The 26,967-nt window shown below is 43.0% G+C and overlaps 1 protein-coding gene and 1 pseudogene across 1 annotated transcript; one reads left to right on the top strand and one right to left on the bottom strand.

Moving 5' to 3' along the window:
• Positions 1-12,354: 12,354 nt before the first annotated feature.
• Positions 12,355-13,962, bottom strand: LOC103646871 (acyl transferase 15). The gene has a single exon (XM_008671500.2). It carries the CDS (start codon positions 13,816-13,818, stop codon positions 12,487-12,489), a length of 1,332 nt encoding a protein of 443 aa, XP_008669722.1. The 5' UTR covers positions 13,819-13,962; the 3' UTR covers positions 12,355-12,486.
• A 9,960-nt stretch (positions 13,963-23,922) lies between these two features.
• On the top strand, positions 23,923-25,768 carry LOC103648866 (long chain base biosynthesis protein 1a-like; annotated as a pseudogene).
• The last annotated feature ends 1,199 nt before the right edge of the window (positions 25,769-26,967 follow it).

Here is a 26,967-nt window from a genome sequence, read left to right as displayed (position 1 = left end):
AATATTGAACTGTTGCGTGTGTATAATCGCAGCTAGTGGTCGACGCCGCGCTTCGCGCTTTGCCCGTTCAACGAAACGCCGAGCCGTGTGGACAACCCATGTGACTAGTCTCGGTTCGTCCAGGTTGTTCACTTGGTATTTTGTGGATTAATCTATTTAAGCTTTGGTCGATGTTGTGTATGTGTGTATATGTGTAAGAAAATGTATTGGTATGGATTGAAGTTTGTGGCGAAGGAAAAAGAAGTAGAAAAGAACTCGAATGTTTTTATATTTCGATAGGAATATATGCGATGTGTTGTTTGATGTGTGCGATTTGTAGTTGTACAATTATATTTTAGTGGATGTGGTGTACATTGGTGTTGGAGTGTGTGTGGGGTATAAAATGTTTTGGTCATATGTCGTAGCAAGGTTGCCTTCACGTTTTGGTAAGCAAACATGTTGTGTTGTTTAATGTGATGAGTAAATTGGAAATACATGGGATGCGAGGATTTAATTAGTGCACGTAGGTGTGTGTTTGCCGTGGTGTGATATAGTAGTGGTGGCGTGAGATTTATTGAGGTGTGCGGGTATATGTCGTAGGTTATACTCGCGGCGAGGAAATATGTATGTATTGTATAACACAACGTTTATGTTGCTGTCGTATAATCGAATAAAGGATGCACATGATGGTCCTGTGACTAAAGAGTGGTGTAGTGGCAAAGAGAGAAGTAAGTTTAATATTTTTAAAACGATTAGTTGATAGCATCTATCGGTGTTGTCATGCTTTCTATTGTATGGCGGATCGATGCCTTGCTTGGTCAATTATTGCATTCCATTCCCTTTGCATAAATAAATGTCTTATTGATCGATAAGAGGTCTGATATGAGCGTTATCGCGGCCCAATAATTATTGGAGGCGAGTAGCGTTCATGAGTCAGTCCTTGTTAAAATTAAAGAACAATCCGATAACATATGCACATAAGTGCTTTAGGTTCTTCAGTAGCCAATGTAAGTCTTATGGAGTTTTACGCCATGTGTTAGTACCTCTATGTTAGACCCCAACAATGTGCTATTTTAGGTGACTTGTGTGTTATCCAATTTAAGTTGAGAAATGGTTAAGAGAAGCTAATTAATCCGCTCCCACCCATATTTTGAGTCGCGATGTCTAAAATGGTTTGCTAAGTTTTATACTGTGTTAGCCAACTCCTGTTACGTAGGAGTCAATTGCGTTAAGTGATTGTTATATATATATGTTGTGTCTCGGATTGCGATAGTAATAGACAAGCCGACGTGTATGCTGTCGAGCAGACCGTGTCGTTGCTCTAGTTAGCCAAATTGTTCGATGATTTGGTTAAGATCGTAGTCATGATGATTTGCTTGTTGTATTCTAAATGCGTATGGTTACGGTCGCGGATGAAAAGTATTAGTGATCGTGTGATGTCTAAGTGAAATACAAATTATTGAGTGAAAAGCGTTTCGATATTGATTATCGTAGAGAATGCGTTGTTAATTAAGTATGGTACTTCTAGTGCTCAAAATGACACGAATAAAAATTTAGTAAGTCTACTTGTTAGTTTTCCCTTGGTTATGTTAACTCTAACAAATGATAAAGTGTTAGAATAATTCAAGTCTTTAGAGCGCGGCAATTCTTGATTTGTATGAGCTGAAATTTATTAGTTGCTGTTTTGGACTGCACGCAGCGATTTCCCCGTACTGTATGTTTGATGAACTAAATGGTGTTTTCTGTAGATATGTGCTATAGAAAAGTGGTAGATAACTTTATTATCTTGCTGGTGTTAAAATTTGACAGCCATAGGTCTGACAGTTTAGGAGTTATGCTTTTTACAAATTCAGTAACTGAATCTGTCCAAATTCTGTACAGATTTCAGAAACTGCATTGTTTGCTCAATTTAATGTTGCAATCAGTTCATAGTCGTTATAAGAAAGTTGTAGATGTTTTTGATATCTTGCTTGTGTTAAAATTTCACGACCATAGGCCTAATAGTTTAGGAGTTATGAATTTTACAAACTGGTTGTTGTGTTCTGTCCTCTGTCAGAACATATTTCGAAAACTGTAATGTTTGATTTGATTAAACCTGGAATCACTTCTTGGTGATTTTAAAATTTATGTAGTGTTTTTGCCAAGCTTTCCAAAAAGTCTTTGATCACTATTTTTGGTGGTCTGAAGGTTAAGTTATGGATGTTTAAAGTGTGAAGACTGAATCTGTCCAATTCTGGACAGCACAGCCTTCATAGTGTATTTTACTCTTTATAATTATTAAACCAGCCAGGGATGTTTATAAATAATTTGCAGAACACTTCATTAGCTTTCTAAAAAATCTAGGATAAATTTGTTTGGATGTCTGAATCTTTAGTTATGGATTTTTAAAGTCACAGGTCTGAATCTGTCCAAATCTGGACAGCGCTGTTGTATTAGCAGGTTTTAACCTTGCTAAGTATTGAATCATGTTGTGATAACAATACCAAAGTTGTAGAGCACTTTCTAAACTTTCCAGAAAGTCCTAGTTTGCTATTTTTGGGTTAATATTTGAAAAGTTATGATTAAAACAAGTAACTGCTGTGCTGCTGTCCCAGAAATCTGCAAGTGCGCATTTGATTGTTTAGTTCACCTTTTGGCTAAAAATGCTTAGTTAGCACTTAACGGATATAGACTTGTATTGACTAAACTTAGGTTGACATGTGTTCCATGATTAATGTGCTTGCTTGCTGTAGTTGAGTGTGGATAGGAGTTCCGTAGTTATTGATGCCTATGTCGTATTCAAACTTACGTTGTCTTGGTTGGACTTGTGTGGTCGGTGATGCTTTTGCGCGATCAATAGGAGAACTAATAAAAAGCCGTATCCAAATAAGTAAAAATATGCGTACTTGTGATGTCGTAGTTGTGTCACGTAAATAAATAAAATGTTGGTGTCTTTTCATTGATGTTAATGTTGAAAGCATGATGAATGTAGATAGCTAATACTAGTGTGTGGTCGTTTACGGTGTCTTACAACTTAATGTTAGTTCGCTATCATGTACTTGCAGTATCTTGTGATATTTTTCATTATATTCATACATATGCATCTTGCATCTCGTTTAGGACCGAGAGATGATGATCATGCAAGTGATGTGGTGCCAACCACAAAGTGCAGTTGGTGGATGACATAAAGAATGGTGGACTTACCCAGTGGATGCTCGCCAAGCAAGTACCTCCCCAGCAAACACTGTCTAAGTGTTAAATTAAAGGCAAGCCCCGGTTTTATGCATAACCGTTATATATGCTATTTTACTGCACTTAATGTTTGTAGGCTTGTATTGTGCACTTAAGTGTAGGAGTTGACTGAAACCCTAGTTGCATGAACTCAGGATTCCTTTTGAGATGGATACTAGTATGCTAGGTCGAGTAGCTGCTTCACTAATTAGGGATCTCGGTAGAAGTCGAGTGATTTTTCTAGCACTCGCGCGAGGTCAGGAATTGGTTGTATCCATTTTGATATCGTAATGATGATGGTCTGTGGACAACGGTCCATGGGGATGCGTTGTCTACGAGACGGAAATTGGAATAAGGATTAAGGTGTGGTACCGTGTGTCAAGCGTTTGAACGTACTAAGCACATGCCGAGAAATATGGTAAATCGGTAAGCCTAGTACCTGAGTGAACCTGGCAGCAGACTTTGCCCCTCACGCGACCTGAGACGTGGTCTCCCATTCCGGTTATGGTGGGTACAAGTGCGGTCACTGCACGACAGTAGTCGGGGTCAGTGAGGCATTGTACGCCAAGGCGGTGAGCCCTGATCTGCTGACGGGGAATCGATGGGGACGGTTGATATGTGTGGGGACGGAGTGCCTCGCCACATCGTGTGTTTAGGTTTACCTTGCAAGGTTTAAAAACTCGATTTGAATCGTCTGCTTCTCGCAGCTAATGAGACCGCTTGATCCATGCTGCTACATTGAGTAATAAGTGGAAATGAGGTGTCAGGCAAAAGATGTTGATTGGTAAAAATGTTTGATACCATGTATGATTAGCTAGGTACACATCTAGTCTAAAGGATTCTACTAAAACTTGAAAAGCTAAAACTTGTTTTTAGACTCAGCTAGTGCTTTTGGCAAACCAAACCCCTCAGCCAAACAGCTGCATGTCTAGAGGTAGAGGAGTAGACTCCTCACACCGGGTAAGTCTAGCTGAGTATTAGTATACTCAGCCTTGCTTATGGCATAATTTTTGCAGGTACTCCTTAGGATGATTGGTTGATGGTGTGACTTGGCCTCCATCCCTGCCACCGGGATAGACGGTCGAGTGGGTTACTGCTTCTGCAGGAGAGGACCAGGAGGAGTAGCGTGGCCAGGCTTCGCCATGTTACTCGGTTTTCTCCGTTAGTTATTTCCGCTGCATTAAAATTTATGGTTATTATTTCTGAAACTCCGATATGTAATCACTAATGATACTGATTAAATTTGTGGTATTATGTTTTATTGTATTTCTCTGTGCCTCACCTTCGTGTGAGCTAGTGGTATTCGATCCTGGATAAGTGGCTTTATCGGACTAGATCCGAGGGACTGACGGGTTATTCCTGTTTAAGTGTGTTGCTGTCTTTAAGGGTGCGACTTGGGCACTTAAGCTGGAATAATTCGGGCGGTTCTGCCACGGTGCGAAGGCGAAACGAGGGGGATGGATCACACCGGTGCTCGGAGCGCAGTGAGCCCCAACAACGTTGAGGGGTGATTCCGCGGCAGTGCTGGTGTGTCACACCCGGGTTTTAGGGGCACCAAGACCCGGGCGCGAACATAAACACCAGATATGCTGGGACCAAGTCTCACACATATGATGTATAGTGGCACAGGATCGAATGTCACATCTTTATATATAACAGGAGTTCTATACAAAATAAATAATTACATTATAAGGAGACAACGGTCCAGCAACCCAAAGTTGACTGGGAGACGACGACCTAGACCTCTCACGAACTCGTCACAGCATCCTTCATGCGCCTCATCCTGTGGTACCTGTTCTTGACCTGTGGGGGGGTGTGAGACAGCAAGAGTGAGCTCACATACGTTCATCGTTCAACAAGTTGTGGGGAATAATGTGCATGAACTCGCCAAAGGTGGGAGCTCACGTGAAGTGTAAGGCTTACCAAAGAGGATGGTTAGAGCTGAGCATTGCTTTTAAAGTTGGTCAAAATTTTATTAGCAATTACTAAGTATAAGTAAATACCAACCCAATTAAGTAGTAGAACAGAAGTAACCACCTCACCTGCGATGCAATGCATATGACAAATTGAGTTTAAGTTCCATAATTTAATCATGTGAGGGTCCGAGCTGCTCATGACCGTGAGCACGGCTAGTATACCAGTTTTACACTCTGCAGAGGTTGCGCATCTTTACCCACAAGTCATGTTACCCATCTGCCAAGGGATCGCGACTTCCCATACACCTCTACCGAGGAGGCGAGGCAGGGTAACACTACGAGGCCTTTACAAAGTTCCACTAGCTTCAGAAAACCCGCTACAGTTTATAGGAAGCTCCAATGCAGGAATCCCTTGCAGGACCGCCATCTCAGCAAAGTCCTCCCGAGGGCCTCCCTACACTGACCACTCCCCTACTGCCCTTGCCCCTTTCGGGTAAGGTAGTCCTCCACTAGCTTTCCTAATTAATCAGCCAAGGGCGTCCCATTAAACCCTTGTGGTAGCACTGTTTTCCCGGGTGGTCGCTCCATGTTCCAATTAACATAATGATCTTATCATGAACGATAAATAACAACGGATAACAAAAGTATAATCATGAGTAATGTATCTTCATACCCAAAACCACATAAAGCACTAGCAAGTACTACCCAAAAAGTTCAGTGGTAACAAGGTATAAAGATAATCAAACTAGGGTAACCTATTGGGTCCCATCAAAATTAACCTATGCAGATCATTATGATTAATCAGAACATGGCTAGGTAAAAAGAAGTGATCAAGGGCACAACTTGCCTGGGACTTGAGATTCCAGGTACCAGGATGATCTTCAGATGACTCGTGACCTCACTGCTAGTCGTAGCAATACAGACAAACATTGTATAGGCAAAATTAACATTACACCAAACATATATGCAAAATACACAGTAATAATCTACACATTAAAATAAAATTCTAGGAACAGAAATCATAATTTTTGGACTTATAGATTTTAAGTTATGCATTTTCAAATGTTTTATGTGTTTAAAATGGGATTAAGTAAGGAATTAAATTTATTACTGTTTTCATGACAAAACAGAGGCTCTAAGTTATAGATAATAAAATTATAAAATTTTAGGAACTGGAATGGAGTAATTTGGAGTTAGTATGAATTTTCTATGAATTTATAAAGTTCTAGTAATTATTTTCATGTTAGAAATCCATTTTCTATTCATTTATTCGATTTAAACTATCTCTGGACTGGGCACACTATTTCGGAGAAAGACAGGGGGCTCGGCGCAAAAGATCCCAAGACACAGAGTCCTGCAGACAGGACTGCGGATTATTTTCTCAGAAGCATAGGGTCTCTTTAGTAAATATGCCAAGGCGAAAGGGTATCCTATAATCAGAGTCGTTGGATCAGAGGTCGACGACTCTGATTCAATCGGCCACATCATGAAATGATATGCCATCGGGTCCGTAGGATCCGAAACGCACGGCCCAGATCAACACTCGAATCGTTATGCGCTTCGTGTAATCCCACACGTTGGCCGAAGATCCAACGACCCACGATCGCTATAGCCAAAACGCTTCTGCACATCTAATCGCCACCGCACGACGTAAATCGGACGGCCAGAGGATCGTCTCCCTCCTCCCGGCTGCGACAGGGAGAGGGTGCCCGGAGCTCCACTGGTTAGCCCGCCGGAGCACGATGAATCGGCGCCCAAGTGCCCCACCGCCCACGCCAACACGTTCTACGCAAAGCCGAGATGACGCTGAACATGAAGGGAAGTTTCTTACCAGCAGTTGTGCCACGAGAACACCCGCCGTCGGCGCGGCGCGGGTTTATGGCGACGGCGAGAAATTCCGGTGGCCACGAGGTTCCCCGCCGCCCACCGACGACACCAAGCGCTTTGTGGCCCGACGCCGATCCCCGTAGAGCAATAACCGAGCCCCGAACGGCGCAGCAAGTCGATGACCGCGGAGATCCCGTCTCAATCTCTCTCCTCTCTCCTTCCGTTGGTTTCTAGAGTTCGCGGATGACAAATTGGTCGAGTGCCTGGATTTATACCCGGACAGAAGGAGGGGGGAGGGTCCGCATCCTACGCGCCACGAAACGAGCCCCAACGTCCGAGCGGAGATCCAGACCGTGCGCGCGGCGACGGATTCGCGTTCTGTTGAACGAAGCCGGAGGGGAAAGAAGATGGATCCTGACGAGGTCGGTCCAGTGTCAGTGAGAGGCAATCAGCGTATGAGCAAAGGATATGAGGCTGACAGGTGGGCCCCGTAGTCCGGCGAGGCATGTGCGCGCGTGAGAGCGGCCGACTGCAATGTGGGCACGGGGTGGCAGAGACACAACGGCCAGAGGTAGTAGGCGGGCTGAGCAAGCGCGGTAGCCATGGGCCTACTCAGTTTCGGCCCAAATAGCCGAGAGGGAGCCTTTTCTATTTATTATTTTCCTGTTTTATTTCTACTTCTATTTATTTTAAACCCTTCCAAATTCAAATTGTATCCTGGGTTTGAAACTTCAAAATAATAAGAAAACATAATTAAAATTTGTACATGAGATTATATATTTATCAATTAGTCTTATCCATTTAGGTGAAGGCTTTAAATGTGTACTGCACATAATTATTTCATTTTATTTGGAAAATAAATATCCTTTTGAGTTTGTGATCAATTTTTAATTCAACTCAAAAACAAATATCCATTATTTTACTATTATATTACTTTTAAGGGAGAGTAATATATATATATATATATATATATTTATTTACTAGGAATCATCTTACTTGAAAATACTTTTGAGGAGTGATATAGTTTACAAAAGATATATTCCTTCTAATTATTGTTTTCAACTTTACTCTTTTATTTTCAAGACTTATATCTGAGTTTTGAACTACACCATTTTTTTATAGAACTATTTGTTTGCTACTTGACTTCTTTGATTCTCTTAGTTGAGTGTGTACATAGAAAAGAAAACTAGATAGTCTCTAAAGGTTTCATGATCCCAGAACACTTTTATATATGTACTTTTTTTTATCTTATACATATTTTAGGGCTTTACATGGTGCGACGGCGAGAAATCGCCAGAGCATCGGTCGTCTGTTTGCCGAATTAGTGGTAGGGGCAGCTTCCTTGTATCTCCATGATTCTTCAGAGACACCCGCCGAGGACCCATTGATGCCCACCAGCAAGAACGACGATGGCGGCTTGGTTCTTCTTCTGACCATCCTGCGTGCCTCGTTCTGCAAAAACACCCGAGGCCACAGAGGATCTGCGGATTCTATCCGAGGTTATGGCCGAGGAGAAGGAGCTCATGGCTCGATTTTATACACCGCGGATGCCCAAATCTCAACAACCACGCGATTTCTGTCGAGCTAGCATCTGGTTTGATTCGTTGAGAAGATGTAGCCGCCATGAAGGGCCCATCTGGCAGTGACAGCGATGGAGCCGCGCGCGCAAGCAGAGCAGCTGACGACATGGGGCCCACTTGTAAGCGCGAGCAGAGAAAAAGAAAGAAATCGAAAGGGAAAGCGGGCCGGCGTGGGGGAGAGATTTGACTAACTGCGCCGCGCAGGATGAGGAATGGAAATGGGTAGAGGAGGAATCCGAGCCCAGGACACAGGTTAGCCTTTTTCTTTTTCCCATTTTATTTCCTATCACAAGTTAAGCTTCAAGTTTTAAATTTCAAATTTATGCACAAGCAAAACTCTAACATGATGCACAATTTCTACATAGTATTTATTTATTTAGTTACTTTATTTTTATTATTTTATTTGAGTAATATTTTCAACATGAAGTACACACACCACCTGAGTTCAATATATTATTATTTTGGGTGTGTAGTCAAATTAAAGGTATATTCAAAATTCTCCCTATGTTTTGATAGGAACATTTTCTAATATCTAATCTTTATTATGATTTATTTTAACTATCGTTATTTTATTATGATCATTTACCTTTAAAAAGGGTGAATTATAAAGTTTAATTATTTATTAAGGGTACTTTGCTCAGATTTCTTCTACCAATCCCAAATTTAGAATTTGGGTGTTACACACTGGCAGCACAAGGAAACTGACAGGTACACCATATGTATGTAAAGTCAGCTTTCTTAAATGGCAATCTGCAATAAGAAGTGTATGTCTTGCAACCACCAGGTTTTTAAGATACAGACAGAATTAGAAAAGTTCTGAGATTGATGAAGGCTCTATATGGTTTGAAACAAGTTCCAAAAGCTTGGAATGCCAGACTTGACTCTAAGCTAACCCTTCTGGGTTTTGAGAAGTGTAAGGTGGAACATGCTATGTACAGGTAAGGAATTGACCATTCTCTGTTGGTGGTAGGAGTTTATGTTGATGACCTTATTATCTGTGAGCCTTCTGTGACTGAAATCACATTTTTAAGCAGTAGATGAAGCATACTTTCAGCATTAGTGACCTAGGCTTGCTCAGTTACTATTTGGGTATGGAAGTCAGACAATTGGAGAGTGAAATAAGAATCTGCCAGAGCTCCTATGCAGCAACGATTGTTGATCAGTGTAATATGACAGGATGCAATCCTATAGACACTCCCATGGAATAACGAACAAAGTTGACATCTGCTGCAAAGGGTACTGAAGTTGATCAAACAAGATACATAAGCATCATTGGCAGTCTAAGGTACTTGGTGAATACAAGACCTGATTTATCTTTCTTAGTTGGACTTGTTAGCAGGTTCATAGAGACTCCAAACAAAGAGCACTGGAGTGACGTGAAAAGGATTGTGATGTATATAGCTGGAACAATCAATTTTGGAGTAAAATTCAAAAAAGGAGGAGGAGGTGGTCTGTCTCTGCTAGGATACACTGACAGTGACTGCTCAGGTGATCTTGTTCATAGGAAAAGTACCTCTGGTATTCTGTTCTTTTTGGGTATAAATCCAATAACTTGGTCATCTCAAAAACAAAGAGTGGTTGCTCTGTCATCTTGTGAAGCAGAATACATTACAGCAGCACTTGGTGTGTGTCAGGGGGGTCTGGCTGAGTATGCTATTAGCAGATATTACAAAAGAGGAGGTGCAGAAGTTCAGTCTACTCATCAACAATATGTCAGCAATAGAACTAAGCAAGAATCCAGTGCACCATGATAGGAGCAAACGCATCGACACTCGCTATCATTACATCCGCGACTGCATTGAACAAGGCAGGGTAGATGTAGACCATGTGGGGACTGATCATCAACTTGCAGATATACTGACCAAGCCATTGGCAGAGTTAAGTTTGTGGAGCTGAGGACAAAGCTGGGAGTGGCTCCAGTTCAACTAGATTAGGGGGTGATTTGTTAGTATAAATAAGTGTTTGCTTTATGTAGTCTAGTTGGATAATAATTATTTGTTGAGGCGTAGAATCGCAGGCAGTCAGTGCGGTACCTGACTGCGCCGTGACCGTCTGGTCAGGACGACCCCGTCGCTTGGACGCGCTGCACCAGTCCACTGTGATCCTGGAAAAGAGGAGAACGTGGGGGGAGGTCCGGGCATTAGGCCTATGTAATTGCGTTTACTGAAGTGCAGTAAAGCCATAAAGTGCGTCGCGGCAGTTGCGCAGACCGAGCTGGTTTTTCTCTGTGTTTCGTACCTGTGTGCGTTTTGTCTCTGGCGGCGTTTGTCCTTACCACGGTGACCGCGCTCAGAAGCTCGATTCGCCACCCATCGCTGTCGTCTACAAAGCCGACCGTCGAGGTCGGGGACCCAACAGCAACGAGGTGGCCAATGCCGCTGCTAGCCACCACGCCAGCCGTCGCCCGGACGACCTACACGCGGATGCATTTGACGTAGTATCCGGCCGGCGCCACGGCGTGTGCGCGTATGTTGCTTGCGAATTTGAGCAGCGTCAGAGATTCAGTCCACACGACATGGTCGTCGCGCGGGTGCGGCAGCGCCAGAGCACTACCTTGACGGCATCTAGCTCCGTGCAGCAGGGCCCGCCTAACAGTTCGTTAGCTCTGATCCGGCTGATCAGGCCCGACGGGATGACGATGTCGAGGCCTCGAGGGTGGCCAGATCGATGCTGGTGCTCCTGATGCTCCATGCTCCCCTTGGCGGCAGGGATGGCCGATGAGACAGGGAGCGTCTCGTCCCAGCTCCTGACTGGGAGGCAAGACGGCGGCGAGGTCCTGCGCGCAAGCTTGCCTTCAGCTCGCAGGAACTGCGCCATCCCGACGACGAATCCGTCGTAGGCGAACTCTGTCACCTGCACCAGAAGCAAGGGGTCCGTGTCACGGCAGAGCAAGCCGGGATAACACACGGGCAGGGCCGTTCGTGATATAGAGGCCTCATCCACAAATAAATATATATAATTATACATTAATATAAAATATTTAACGTATAAAAATTATTATACACTATTTTAAAGTTTATAAGATAACAAATGTAAAATATAGCCGTAAACTCTTACTTGTTATCTGAGATCATTAAAAATATCTTATAACATTTTGTGATAAAAAATCATCGCTTATATTATTAAGAGTAATCTCATCCAACAACTTTTTTTTCGATATATAGAATCGGCAAGCTATTTAACCTCTATTGAGTTATTGTTGACCATAAATAGTTAACAAAAATATTTTAATTTTAAAAAACTTCTCTCTGTCGATGCAACCATCATGTGTATAGTAAATAAAACTCTCTCTATATCAAAATAGAATTTGTTTTTGCTTCTTTAGTGAGTTCATCATTATATAGTTGAATATAAACATAAAAATTAAGAGGTAAAAGAAATATTATTTTGAAAGAGATGGAGTATTCGATAAGTAATTAAGACATTAGTTTAACAATCTAAACGAAACCGATCGATAGCGCAACGTTTTTTGCGTATTTATGTTTAAAATAGATATGTTTAACAGAAAAAAAATGCTAGCGTCCAGTAACTAAGGGGTTTCTGTTTTTTTTTGGTCGCGGCGGCACCCTTCTGCAGCGCCATCGTGGTGGCCTCCTTGAGCGAGCACAGCTAGCTATGGCGCCTACGAACGTCATGACCTCGTCGTTGTTGCACGCGATGCCGTCGCTGCCGATGAGGACTCTAGCGGTCTAGCCTGAATTAATCTGATCGTGGATTGTTTGGGCTATTATGTTGGACCGTCTGAGGTCTGGGCCGTCAGAACCACAAAATCGGATTGTCTGGTCATCTAGCTGTCAGATTTGGCGCTCAACACTGATAATAAAAATAACTCAGGGAAGAAATAGAATAAAGAAATAGGTACTTATATTTTATTGCATTCCCCTTCCACACGTTATCCGACGTCGTACGCATCCTTCCTCCCACACGTTATTTTACCCGTTTCCAACATTATTGATGCATGTTAATTTCACTCGCTACCCTGAAGTTGCCAGCGCCGCGAGCTCGGCAAGCAAAGCATCGACGTGTTGTGGCTTGACGAACTTGGACGACACGACCACCCCATCGCATCCATGCCTCCTCGCCCTGCGCGGCGGGCACACCACACAGCCCGGCACCATTGCCCTCCTGTCGTGCCTCAGCAGCACCCGCTCTGGTGGCCCGCTGCCGAAGTCGACCGTGTCCAAGCCTAGGTTCCTCCAGTCCGTCACAGTGAACGTCTCGTACCAGAGCGACGACGTCGGCGGCGCCGCCTGATGTCCCTGATGATCTGCTGCCGCCCCGCTGCCAGGCGTGGACAGAAGGTCCGGCACCTTCTCCTTGGCGCGCCTGATGAGCCCAACAAGGTGTCCGATGCCGCTGCTGGCCACCACGACGGCCGTCGCCGGGACGACCTGCACGCGGATGCAGTTGCCGTAGTATCCGGCCGGCGCCCCGGCGTGCGCTCGCATGTTGCAGGCGAACTTGAGCGGCGCGGGAGATTCGGCGTCGCCGGGCGACATGGTCGCGCGAGTGCGGCAGCGCCAGAGCACCGCCATGACGGCGTCTAACACCGAGCAGCACCCGTCAGCTTTGATCCGGCTGATCAGGTCCGACGGGATGACGATGTCGAGGGTAGCCAGATGCTGGGGCTCGTGATGCTCCATGCTCCCCTTGGCAGCAGGGATGGCTGACGAGACCGGGAGCGACTCGTCCCAGCTCCTGACAGGGATGCAAGACGGCGGCCAGGTCCCGCGCGCGAGCTCGCCGAGAGCCTGCAGGAACTGTGCCATCCCGAGGCCATCCGCGGCGACGTGGTTCGACGTCACCCCGACAACGAAGCCGCCACAGGCGAACTCTGTCACCTGCACCAGAAGCAAGGGGTCCGCATCACGGCAGAGCAAGCCGGGATAGCACACGGCGAGGTCCATCTCCTGCAGCGCCGTCGTGGTGGCCTCCTTGAGAGCACAGCTGGCTGCCGCGCCTACGAACGTCACGCCCTCATCGGTGCACGCGATGCCGCCGGCACCGTCGAGGCGGCCGGCCATGGGGCGGTAGTGAGCCAGCACTCGGGACAGGGCCCGCTTTATCGTCTCGATGGGCTCGTTGATGGTGCGCTCGAACACCAGCAGCGAGGTGGCCGGCATAGGAGGCACGCGTCTGTCGAAAGAGGATAGAGGAACGGTGGTGTAGTCACCGGCGGGCAGCGTCGGCGTTGGCGTTCGTCCCAGCTCCAACTCCGACGGCCGGACCACCACCGGTGAGGCCTTGGTGATCACTACGGTACCAGCAGTCCACTCATTACGCTGGGCGCTTGCTTCACCGTGCATTTTCTATGTTTACTGACCCCGGCCGTATGTATGTATGTATGTATGTATTTTCTTGAGCTACTGGCGTTGCGAACCAGCAATTATATTTATAGCCGAAGCCTCATGCATGCGCGCCTAGATCTGATCTGATCCGACCCGGCATGTTTAATTAGGCTCATATCTCTACTGATGGGTCGTCGTACTAAAGTTGTAGGTCGACCTCTTAATATTTTCAAAACAGTTTCAAAAATCAAATTCAAGTCTTGAGGAGCCTAGCAGGTACACGTCTCCGTAAGCAGTTTGGGAATTAATTAATGAGAGTACTACAAGATGCAGTACTATAGTTTGGTTGTACCTTGAATGCACGGTAGCTGCAGACTCTACTTTTCTGTTGGAGAAAGAATTATGTGCATGATCACATGAGCATGCGCGCTAAAGAGGTCAACGGTTGAACCACCTATCGTTTGTCTTCGGGATTGGTTAAGATCACAGGGTAAATCTCAATACCAATATTCAGTCACATAATACTTTTGTATCACTACTACAAAATAGTTTCACGAAACAGGGCGAAAGATTAACAGTCACGGACATATCTAGCTACCGCATCCGTAAATGATATGGGTGCTCTAAAAAATGCACACATCAAAAACCATTGATTAACAGAGGTGGCACTGTCGGTGTTTTGGGAACACCAGATGTATGTATCGAGGGGAATACAAACGCGGTCGAGGTAGAGCTCGATGCTCAAGCCTTTGGTGTAGAAAGTGAAGTGCTCCGTGGAATTACAACTGTGCGCTACTCGAAATGACTTGTTCACCTCCCTCTGTTCGAGAAGTCACATTCTCCTTTACCGAGTGCCACCTAATACACTCGGCAAAGGACCTGGTAAAGGGGCTCACGGGGGGCTTGTTTGCCGATTGTCAGTACAATAGACCTAGTAAAGAGTGAGCCTTTGCCGAGTGTTACTCTATGGGCACTCGGTACAGGCTCCGTCGTCATTACCTGGCACCATGGCGGCGGATTTTTTTTGCCGAGTACCCTGCGACACTCGACAAAAGCCGATAAAAAGTACTCGACAAAGAAGTCATTGCCGATGTACAGTTTGCCGAGTGTGACACTCGGCAAAACCTTTGTCGAGTGTTTTCCAGACAGTCAGCAAAGCAGCTGTTTCCGGTAGTGAAGGAGTAGAGGAACCATGTTACATAGAGCTCCGGTTTATCCGGGTGGAAGAAGGCTCGGCCTTGTGATATTGCTTCTTGTTGGTGATTCTTGTTTTTAATAGGAGTGGTCCTTGTTGACGATGTGTGTGTGTGTTGTGCTGTTAAGTCATATATTGTCCTATGGTACGTCCTTTTAGTCCTTTGAGTCATGGGGAAGTCGTGGCGTGGTCAGCCTGTACTTGGTCGATGTGCCATTCTTGAGCGATCGATCAACATGCCTTTGATGTTAGAATCTGTATGCCAGGTCTCTGTACATCTCGTATTGTCATTTAGGTTATACCTGTTGAAAGTCGCATAGAGGGGTGAATAGGTGAAACCTGAAATTTAACACTTAAAACACAAACTTCAACCTAGGTTAAGCGCTTGAACGAGAATAAGAACAATCGGACTGAGGGCGAGACGTTCTTCTTACTAGAGTCGTTGCTGGTACCAAACACCGACAGACATTACTAAAATTCATACCATGCCTTGACCCCAAGAGATCAGGATCGAGCGAGGCAGAGTTGAGGGGTTGGTTTCATCCTTCGAGAGTTTTAATTCTTGCATTATTTTTTTGGTTCATACTTTGACCCGGGTTACCCATCCACAACTGCATGTAGCCCCTAAGCCTCCTGAGGACGTGCGAGTAGACTTAGTGACTCTATCCCTCTAGCCTCTAAAGGAACAGTGGGTTCGTTCGGAGGAGGGTCAGTCGTTCGAAGCTTGTGCTCGATATCGTGTTGCAATCTCATTTTTATCTCGTTTCACGATGTTGATCCATGAGCCTCCACTTTGTTACAATGAAATGATCAGGGGACGTTTCGAGTTTATATCGCAAAGTACCCTAGAGAGGGGGTAAATAGGCTACCCTAAAAATTTCAACAAAAACTCAAAAGAAACTGAGATCAACCAATTCAATATCCGTGTAGGCCGGTTCAACCGCTGCATAGAGTGGTTCAACCGCTCTAAACTGGTTCGACAGGTTAAATCAATAATAAAGAAAAAATTTCTTAAAGATTAACAAGTAAGCCTTTGATTTGTGAAGTCTTTGATTTTGTGTAGTCACCGGTGGGCAGCGGCGGCGTTGGCGTTCGTCCCAGCTCCAACTCCGACGGCCGGACCACCACCGGTGAAGCCTTGGTGACTACGAAACCAGCGGTCCACTCATTACGCTGGGCGCACGCTAGCTTCACCATGCATTTTTTTTGATTTCTTACGATTCTCTCTAGATGGACACTGCTATTTTTATTTCTATGTATACAGTACTCGTATGTAGAGCTATACTGACCTTACGAACCAGCACAGCAATTTATAGGCGAAGCCTCATGGCCGGCTAGATCTGAGCATGGGACATCTGATCTGACCCGGCACAGCACAATATTGCATGTGCCAAGTTGCCAAGAGCGGACGGTCATAATAATGTTAGCTAATTATTTTTTTCTTTGGAATGTGACGTACTTTCTACTTCACAGATTTATATATATATATATATATATATATATATATATATATATATATATGAATGCGTATATGCTATATTTAAAACATATCTATCTATTGAATAATCAGAGAGTCTGTCACCTAATAATAGATAAAAATCATATATGTACTCACAAGCCATATAAATGGTTTATTGGTATTGGTGGTACATGTTAGTACTGTAGTTGTTGGTCGCCGTTCGAGCCTTTAAAAGTCGTGCAAAACAGTCCCAAAAATCTAAAGTCTTGAGGTGCTTTATTTGGATCGGTGTCGTGCAAAACAGTTTCAAACTCAAAAGTCTTGGGGAGCTTAGCAGGCATACGGCACATGATATATAAGTTTGGTTGTACCTGCATCCACGGCACAGCTGCAGACTCTACTTTTCAATTAGAGAAGAAAGAATTAATTGTGCATGATCACATGCATAAGCATGCTTAAGAGAATCGATTGAACCTCTCATTTGTCTTCAGGATTGGTTGTTAAGATCACAAAGGTAAATCTCAATACCATTATTCACTGATAATACTTTTCACTAACGCCCCATTTAGATCATTTGAATTCATCATTGGAATTGAATTCCATTCTAATAATATTAATTTATGCATATATCAATTAAACTAATTCGGTTTTATACGAAATATACTTGTATACTATTATTAACAAGATGTTGGACATTTTTACTATAGAGGAGTTAGTCGAAGAGCGTCCTGTAAGTTACAGAGTAGAAACAGATTCTACTAATACATAAAATCATTTCCCATCTTTCATCCCATGAATTTAAGATAAGCTTATATCTTAACTTTAGAAAGTGGTGAATGTCAAATTCCAAGCTAAATATGTTACTTTATCAAGTGGGTTCTAATTCCTTTAAAATGAAGGGATCCAAACTCTCTGTAATAGAAAAGAGCTCAAGGTCTGCGGTGGGGTTTAAATTTTACATGCGGTTTCAGTTATCAAGCGCCAATATGTCAAATTCCAAGCTCAAAGTCTGCGGTTTCAGCTATTTCTAGTGGTGGTTTCTTAAGAAAACCGTATGATGAAATTATATTTCTATAGGCGGTTTTTTAAGAAAACCGTCACTAAAAATTCATGATTTCTACATGTGGTTTTTTTAAGGAACCGCTCATAAAAATTGATTTCTACAGTCAGGTTTCTTACTAAAAATTATTTTTATCCTGATTTTTTGAGTATTTTAAATGATCTCGTATGAAAAAAACTACCAACATAAAAGTTGTAGATCTCTAAAAGTTATGAAACTTTGTAATTGAAAACTTTTTTATTTGAAATCATTTGGGTCCTCAATAATTCATCTAAATTTGTCAAATTAAAATGCAAATTTTGCAAATGAGCTTAGATGGGAAAAGTATCAAAATAAAAATTGTAGAACTTCAAAAGTTATAAAACTTTGTAGTTGACAACTTTTTGGTTTGAATTTATTTACGTCTTGAAATAGTTAATTTTTATTCGGATTGTTCTAATATGTGGGCAATCAAAACTGTAATATATAGAGACAAAGTAAGTGATATGTGTAGTGACAGAAGGGGCTATGCGTGAGAGTGAGGTCATAGGTTTGATTCCAACTGGTGGCGTAGTCGGGAATTTTACGCAAAAAATACCACGACTTGCATAGACGTCTTAATAAAGTGTTCATCTTCCAAAATTGCTATTAATAGATGTGGTCGTTCTCTACGACAATTCTCTTAAATCGATATATAGAGATAGATGTTCTAAGGTGCTTGTCTCCATAATTAGTTGTAACTAAAAATAATTCATCACCTTTTCATATGGACTTGGTCGAAAACAAACATGTGAAATGGGGTGCAATGAAAACATTGACATTGGAACATTATAATAATTAATTATTATTTTCGTAAAGTGATTTATATGCTTTTGGACGTAATACATGCATGCGAATATATGGTTTTGATTAATACTAAATTGTGCATATGTGTTAACATGCTTTTTGATATTGTTGTATACGTGTCCAAATGGACATACCGGGTTAACCCAGCCCGGGCCCGGTCAGGCTTGGCACAAATATTACACTATTACGTACAAAGAAGCTCTATAAAGATAATTCACAACCCATTTTTACTGACATTTTTAAGAATCGCCAGCGCTAGGTGCCAGTGGAAATGGATCTTTCCACTAGCGGTTCTCTTAACGCAACCACCACTGGAAATAGATTTTCACTGGCTGTGACCTTTACTAAACTGTCAATGAAAATAGATTTCCACTGACGGTTCCCTTATATTAATTGCTCATGAAAATATTTTTCCTCTGACGGTTTTCTAAACTTAGCCGTTGTTGGGGGCCTACCTTTGTTGAAGGTCCTCAAATTTCCCTTGCTTTGGAATAAACAAATGTGTTTCAGATATACGAAGAAGGACTGACGAAGCTGATCTTCGAATATAGAAACTTCATCTATAAAAAACACAACAAAGGTGCAAGCCGAAGATCACCGATCTCGGCGCAAGGCACGCTTCAAATACGAAGTGACAAAGGGGAAGAAGATGAAGTTTTGAGCAGCAAGAAAGAGAGAGAAAAGATAGTGTTGACCTTGTGTCCTTTGTAAATCATGTATAACCTTGAGGGCATGAATGCAATTTTGTACGAGACTGTTCGTCTTCCCTATACATAGATGAACAGTACCATGTTTAAATTCACCTTTTCGAGGGCCTTAGCTTCATCTCTCTTAGCCTTCGAAGTATCTTCGAGCTATCTTGTGCGGAGAATTTGAATGTATGTTTGTAAACCTATTTTATACGAAGAGAAATGAAATAAAAATGCCAAGGCATAAGAGATGAGTCTTGTTCTTCCTTACTTATTATGCTTGCTTATTAACCTATCATTTAATATTCTTTTGCTCACATTTCCTCTCAAGAACCATTGTCTTCAAGTTGTTACTTCGAGTAAGTAACAACATAAGGACGAAGATTCATATTCTCAACTTGTGTTGCCTTATTTTTTATGCCATGTAGCAATTGAAAGCAAGTGACCAACATTGGAGCCCACCAACGGTGATTCCACGACCACAACAACCTACATCATGCCATCGAAGAAGGCAAGGGAAACCGGCTCTGTCCTCAGGAACTTTGACCCCAATCAAGGAGACGAAGTTCTCCCCAGGGAGGCAAGGAACCAGAAGTGGAAGGTCGTCAGCCCAGAACGACAAGACAAGGAGCTTGATCAAGAGATCAATAACCTCAAAGCAATCCCCCAGCAAATGGAGAAACACATGGAGAAGGTGCTTCATCTTTCTGAGCTTCAGAAAAAGATTGCGAAGGTGTTTTTCGGACCTTTGACGCAAGGGCTCCCAATTGTATTTTTTCGATCTAAGCTCGTTATGAACGAACGAACTCATCCCGCAAGGTGCTACTGTTAGGGCCTACATTTGCTAAAGGTCCTCAAATTTCCCTTGCTTCGGAATAAACAAATGTGTTTTAGGTATACAGAAAAGGATGAATGAAGCTGGTCTTCGAATATAAAAACTTCGTCGGTAAAAAAGCGCAACAAAGGTGCAAGCCAAAGATCACCGATCTCAGTGCGAGGCATGCTTCAAATACGAAGTGACAAAGGGGAAGAAGATGAAGTCTTGAGCGGCAGGAAAGAAAGAGAAATGACAATGCTGACCTTGTATCCTTTGTAAATCATGTATGTAAAACCTTGAGGGTATGAATGTAATTTTGTACAAGACTGTTTGTCTTCTATATAAATAGGTGAACAATACCATGTATAAATTCACCTTTTCTAGGGCCTTAGCTTTGTTTCGCTTAGCCTTCATAGTATCTTCGAGCTATCTTGTGCGGAGAAGCAGAAGGTATGTTTGTAAACCTGTTTTATATGAAGAGAAATGAAATGAAATGCCAAGGCATAAGAAATGAGTCCTGTTCTTCCTTGCTTATTAACCTGTCATTTAATATTCCTTAGCTTACATTTTCTCTCAAGAACCTTCATCTTCAAGTTGTTACTTCGAATAAGTAACATCATAAGGATGAAGGTTCATATTCTCAACTTGTGTTGCTTTGTTTTTTATGCCATGTAGCAATCGAAAGCAAGTGACCAATAACCGTTAGTTGTATTTTCCCAGCTTTTTTCAAATTTTCCATAAAAACACAATTATATATATATTTACACACACACACACATATATATATATATACACACATATATATATATATTAAATCTACTGAACCATATTGGATAATATCATACATTTATATACATCAAAGTTTTTACCTATGCTCTAATAACTACTCTACTAAGATTTAGTCTATTAATTTTTGTTAGCACTCTGAACTCTGGCCTTGGTATGACACTGGTAGGATCGTGATATTTTCCTTCACACAGAATGACTTCTTTCAAGATGAATGAGCACTTGTCCTCAATTATGTTATACAAAGCACTTTCGGTCATATGGTCTACATTTTTTAGTTCAAAATCCTAGAAAGGAAGTTTATACAAATCATATATTTACACTTGATAATACATTTGAAACTATATTTACAAACATGACTATTACTAATAATACCTTATCACGGTTCTTGATGTATCGTCCATTCTCTCTCATGAACTCGCACACATAGAATCTACAAAGGACTGATCCAAGTGGTTACTTGTGGCACCACTGAAAGGGAAATGTACCCTTGGACCATTTCTATATTGTTTTGGTGATTAAATGCTCAACACATTTGTTTTTGTAACACCCTGAATTTGGGGGTAAAATTTTCTTCTTCGATACTCACCAAATTCAGGCGTTACTCTCTTTTCTCTCATTTGGTTTCCCGCGCAACAACTCCCTCCCTTCCACCTCTCTCCCACCTCTTTGCCCTAGGTGATCCGGTGGACGGTTATCACCGGTTTTTGGATCCCAAGGTGAGCTCCGCTCTCCCTCTCCCACTCTCTCTCCCTCTCCCTCCCCTTTCCCCCTTCCCTGCGTGCGTCCCTATCCTTTTTCCCCTGAGCCCGCGTCCCTGCGCGCGGCCTGGCGGCGCGGCTCACCCTAGCGCGGCCCTGTGGTGCGGCTCGCCCTGGCACGGCCCTGTGGCGCGGCCCCCGGCGGCTCGCCCCGGCGTGCCCTCACGGCGCGGCCTCGCGGCGTGGCCCCCTAGCGCGGCCCCCCGACGGCTCGCCCGGCGCGACCTCCTGCGTGGCCCCGTGGTGCGACCTCCTGGCGCCCCTGCGGCGTGCCCCCTGGCCTTGGTGCGCGGCCGGCGTGGCCTGCGCGGCCCCCCGGCGCAGCCCTGCGCGTCCCCGGCGCGCCTAGCCCGTTCCCGCGCGCGCAGCCTCAGCGCCCTCGGTGTTTAAATTTCAGTTTTAGTAGTTTTAAAATTTAGTTTAGTTAACATGTTGCTTCGCGCGCTTCGCCGAACGACGATTTAGTTAAAATACGGATTTATTAATGTGCTGTGTCGCATGCTTCGTCGCGCGACGATTCAATTTAAGTTTAGATTATTTAATGTGTGACGTCATGCGTTTAGTCGCGCGACGTTTTATTTTAAATTCAGTTTAAGTGACGTATGTTGTCGTGCGCTTCGTCGCGCGACGCTTAACGTTATTTTCATATTTAATTCATGTGTTTCGTTGCGCGCTTCGTCGCACGACGATTCGTTTAATTTCAGTTTAGTCTAAGTGATCCGTTGCGCGCTTCGCCATGTGAGGACTCATTTTATTTTCAGCTTAGTTTGTGCGTGCTGTCGCGCGCTTCCACTACTAGAGATATGCTTATTTAAGACGCACATTTTAAGATGGATATCGGTGCATTTTATAGAAGCGTCGTTTATCATATGGTGATAAGTAAGATAAGACGGTTTGTTTGAGATATGTCTTTAATAAAGAAGTATTTTGAGACAGTTACATCGTAAGAAATGTCTTATATTGATTTAAGACAGATTGTTATTGAAAAACGTGTTAAATAAATATACCTTTTGAGTCATTAAGAATGCAAGAATTGTCTTAGATTCTGGTTAGTATATTAGACACTTTTGTATTTGAAACCATCTCAAATAAAGATATTATTAGAGTCGTCTAGACTATAAGAACTGTCTAAGATGTTAGTGGATATGCTAGATACTTCTAAATATAAACGTCTTTATATGATATTTTTTGTAAAACATACTATGAAAAAATGTAGTAAATAATGAATTCGGCTAGTATATACTTTCTTAAAACTGCAATCCCTTTGGGCTCACACCCTCGTTTCATGGCCTGCAGAATGCCTCCATAGCTGGACATGTGTTAGCGTCCATGATCTTGCAAAAGGCCCTTTGTTCTTTGAGAAATCAACATGTTGTCCTCGCTGGGCGTGGGTGCCCCTCAGCCTCGCCCCTTGCTGGATACCAAGGGGATTTTGTTTCCAAACTCACCATAGGTCGATCGCGCCTCTGTCCACAGAAACCCTAATCCATGTCCCCTCCTCTTCAGTGCCTTGGGTTCACACTAGGGCCCGGTCGCCGAACGGGTCCTCCTCGTTGTCGTGCTGCGGCCATTGCTCACGAGGAGGCAGAGTGCCGTATCGCCGAGGTATCCGCGTCACCGAGGCCGCCGCTCGCGAGGAAGCGCTCACGCGAGAAGCTCGACATCGCCGTCCGCGAGCTTGAGGCAGAGGCCAGGGACGCTAAGATGAGGCCGGTCGTGATCGCCTAGCCACCAGATCCCAAGAAAAAGACGGTGGACCAAAGGACGCTGGGGTTCCGCTGTGGTGGCCTCCTGGATTTGTCGCCTCTGCGTCTCCTCCTCTTCCTCTGCTGGTAGTGCCTATCTGATCCTCACGCTCTCTCTCCTCAAATGCCGGTGTTTCTCTCTCTAGGGTCTTACGCTTGTGTCGCCTGTAGATATTGTGTCTGCCGTGTGAGGGAATCACGCCAGCTTCCTTTGGGTTTGGGACTGGGAGCTCCATCGCTCTGTGGTATGAACCACTTGTGTCTTTGACACCAATGTATAGGATCCATGTACTCTGTCCTAGATTAATTAACAGTGTGTAAGATCCATGTACTTGTCATCTATGGTGCCAAAGCTATGCATGCACGCAACATGTGCCAAGCTACTCTGCTATCTTTAACCCTACAATTTAGAGTGTTTGGTACTTGTCACTGTACTCTCAGCTACCTTTAACCATTTAGTGTTCTGATTTTGATTGATATTAGGTTGAGGACTAGATTAGTTCTCCATAAATTAGATTTGCTCTATTTTTTATATTGACATGGAGAATTGCATAAAGTTGCTGTCAGTTTGGAACTTATGGTGTTTTAATCAGCAATAGGAAGTAGGTATGGTCAGTCTTAGTCTGACTTGAGATCAACAAAATTATGTACTGGTTTCATCCAACCTAAGTTTCCTCTACAAAACACCGTAGAGCATCGTTCTATTTTTACTGCTTCCTTCGGTATGTGGTCAAATTCAGCGAGATTATATTCCCTGTCAATTTCATTGTTTGCAGATTCAGGGCGCTAACAGTTCCTAAGGGAAGCTTCTAGGGACATGGACATGGCATTGCCCGTTGTGAATGCCACAGCGGCGGTGCTCGCCCGTGTCTCGGCTGCCTTCAATGGCCCCCTGCCCGCGCAGTCGTCTTTGGGGTCCATATTGATGGTAGTCCCTCTTTCTTCATGTGTTCATAAGATGGGTCGGCAGTTTTAGTGTCTCACACGCAGTGGCCATGGGAGTTTTCAGGTCACTTGGTCGTGGAAGGGCTTCTTATTGCAGTCATAGTGTTCCAGCTCTCCAGGAAGAGCTACAAACCACCAAAGAAGCCACTCACTGAAAAGGTCAGGTGTTCTTATCGTTTGTAACTACTAGAACCAGATAATTCTTGATAGTGGAAGATATCATTCTTGTCGTCTCTTCATGAAGCATGTCACTGAATGCTAGCATTTTGTCTCTGCAGGAGATTGATGATCTATGTGATGATTGGGAGCCAGAGCCGCTATGCCCTCCAATCAAGGAGGGGGCTAAAATAGATGCTCCAACATTGGAAAGGTTTGCACTACAGCTTAGTTTCTGATGGAGTTGTACCAGATTTTTTTGTTCAAACTAGAAGTTGACACATTGTTGGAACTTTAGCAGTCTATAAAGGATTTTTTTCTTAAAGTAAGTTCACAGTTACCTAGGGTACATTGTGGTTGTTGTTGCATGAGTAATCCTACATATCATTTCATATATGGATTAACCGGATGGTCTCACTCTTGAAACTGTGGGAGTGTTGGTGCAATTCTTATACTAGTTTCACTTAACTTAATAGTGCCATGTGTGGGGACCTATTAATCTTGAACATTTACTCGCTAGATTATATGACATTTAAACCATGTACTCGTGAATAAGCAGCAAGGGACACCTTGAACCACATAGAATATCATTTATCCTTGCTACCCAATTGCTTACATGGCTACATGCTTCTTGGATTGTATTCTCTCTTCTCTAATATCAGTATGATCATCAAAACACCTAAAATGTGTTGCTGTATGTATATAGCCAGTGTAATGTTGTTTCTTAGGATGCATTGCACTAATAAAACAACAATTTCATCAATGATATGCTCTCCTAGTCTGTAGTTATAGGAATAGCTCTTGAACATCCCTTGTGATAGCAGTGCTCTATTTGAAGACACTGCTATATATGGAATATTCTTTTTGTTGAATATCCCCTGAAATCTGCTTCAGTTATATGTGTATATTATTTAATTCACCAGAATTTTTCTTCACGCATTTCTGGTTGTGTTACAAATATTCATGCAGTATGGATTACAATTGTTTACCATGTTAAGTAGTTATGATTGCATCATATATGATCTTTTGAGGATCAGAATTAACCCTTCTATTTTTCTTTTATACAGTGCCGCTGGACCACATACGATTGTTGATGGTAAAGAAGTTGTGAACTTTGCATCAGCAAACTACCTCGGTTTAATTGGCAACGAAAAGATTATTGTAAGAGACAATTCTATTGCTTGACAATATTTCAATGTATGTATTTTTTGGAATATCTAAACAAAGCGAATGACTTTCAGGATTCTTGCATTAGTTCATTGGAGAAATATGGTGTTGGTTCTTGTGGTCCACGTGGCTTTTATGGAACAATTGGTCTATATTATCATCCTTAGACAATGACTTTGGCTGAAAGTATAGAGGAGGAACTTAACTTTCCAATGTATTCTTGCAGCTGTCCATCTTGACTGTGAGTCAAAGATAGCTAAATTTTTGGGGACTCCAGACTCCATTCTTTATTCATATGGGATTTCTACAATATTCAGTGTGATACCTGCCTTCTGTAAGAAAGGAGATATCATAATCGCATAAGTTGACTGTTGGGGACTTGTTCTCAAATGCTATGAATTAAGAACAAGTCAACATAAAATGTTAAATATTAATGTCCTTCGTCCACTGAAGCATTATCTCCCCAAGGATTTAATGAACTTCGGACGAAGGCCATGAGCAAGATATCATGAAGGTCATACCTTCGTGATTAGAGTTATAGAACAATGTAGGATGAAATATAAAAAATATGAAACATAAGGGAATGATATATCAAAAACACATAAGATTATTCACATATGTTATTATACAAACCTAAATATTAAAACATAATATTTAGGTACATTTATACCTTCGCCTTGGCAGAAAGCAATAATTCCAGCGTAATATGCCAGCAATTACAGGATTGCGTGAACAGTACAGGGGTACTGTTCACCTATTTATAGGCACAGGGCGCAGTCTGTGTACAATTACATTTATGCCCTTTACAATCAACTATAATAATGACACAAAATATCATGGGTCTTTAGGTCATTTCATCTTTAAGTCAGTTCACCCCTTCGTCTTGAGACATGTCACTGTGCCGAAGCTTTATAGGCGATAGCTTCGGCACTACTTTTTAGAGGATCTGCTGAAGGTGTTTCTTTATTTAGGATCTTCGGCTATAAAGCATACCCCCAACAGTAGCCCCTTCGTGGTGCTAGATCGTTTTTCGTAACGAGCTTGATCCGTGAAAAAATTTTTTAGGCTTCGGGATGACAAAGATCTGAAAAACACCTTCCCTGAGCTCGTTGGCGAGAAACGATTAAAATAATCCGTGCGCGAGGTGGCCCCATCTTGCAGCAGTTACGCGCGCCCTGGTGATTCACCTTCTCGGACTCTGTGGCCCACCGTTCAGTGAGTGCGGGTGGCTGTTTGTCCGGTGCGGAAGACCTTGATGATTCACCTTCCCACCTGCGGCACTATATAAATAGACGGGTAGGTGTGAAGTTACCACAACATTCATTGCTATTGCGCTATTTTGCTGCCAAAATATTGACCAAAGTCGAAGCTTGCTTACTGCATCCTCATCCGAAGCTATTTGTTTTACTCAAGCTTCGTAACAGGAAAGAGCTTCGGCAAAGTTAAAAATTTTCAACTTAATTCGAAAAATAAGAAATTCAATCATCAGATGGCCAGAGTACGTTCAACAGCTAGGGTTACTCACGATGGAGAGGAACCCCAAGGTGCCGAAACTGCTCTAA

Source organism: Zea mays, chromosome 2 (assembly GCF_902167145.1).
Source record: "Zea mays cultivar B73 chromosome 2, Zm-B73-REFERENCE-NAM-5.0, whole genome shotgun sequence".
Lineage (NCBI taxonomy): Eukaryota > Viridiplantae > Streptophyta > Magnoliopsida > Poales > Poaceae > Zea > Zea mays.
This window is presented reverse-complemented; position numbering and strand designations above follow the sequence as displayed.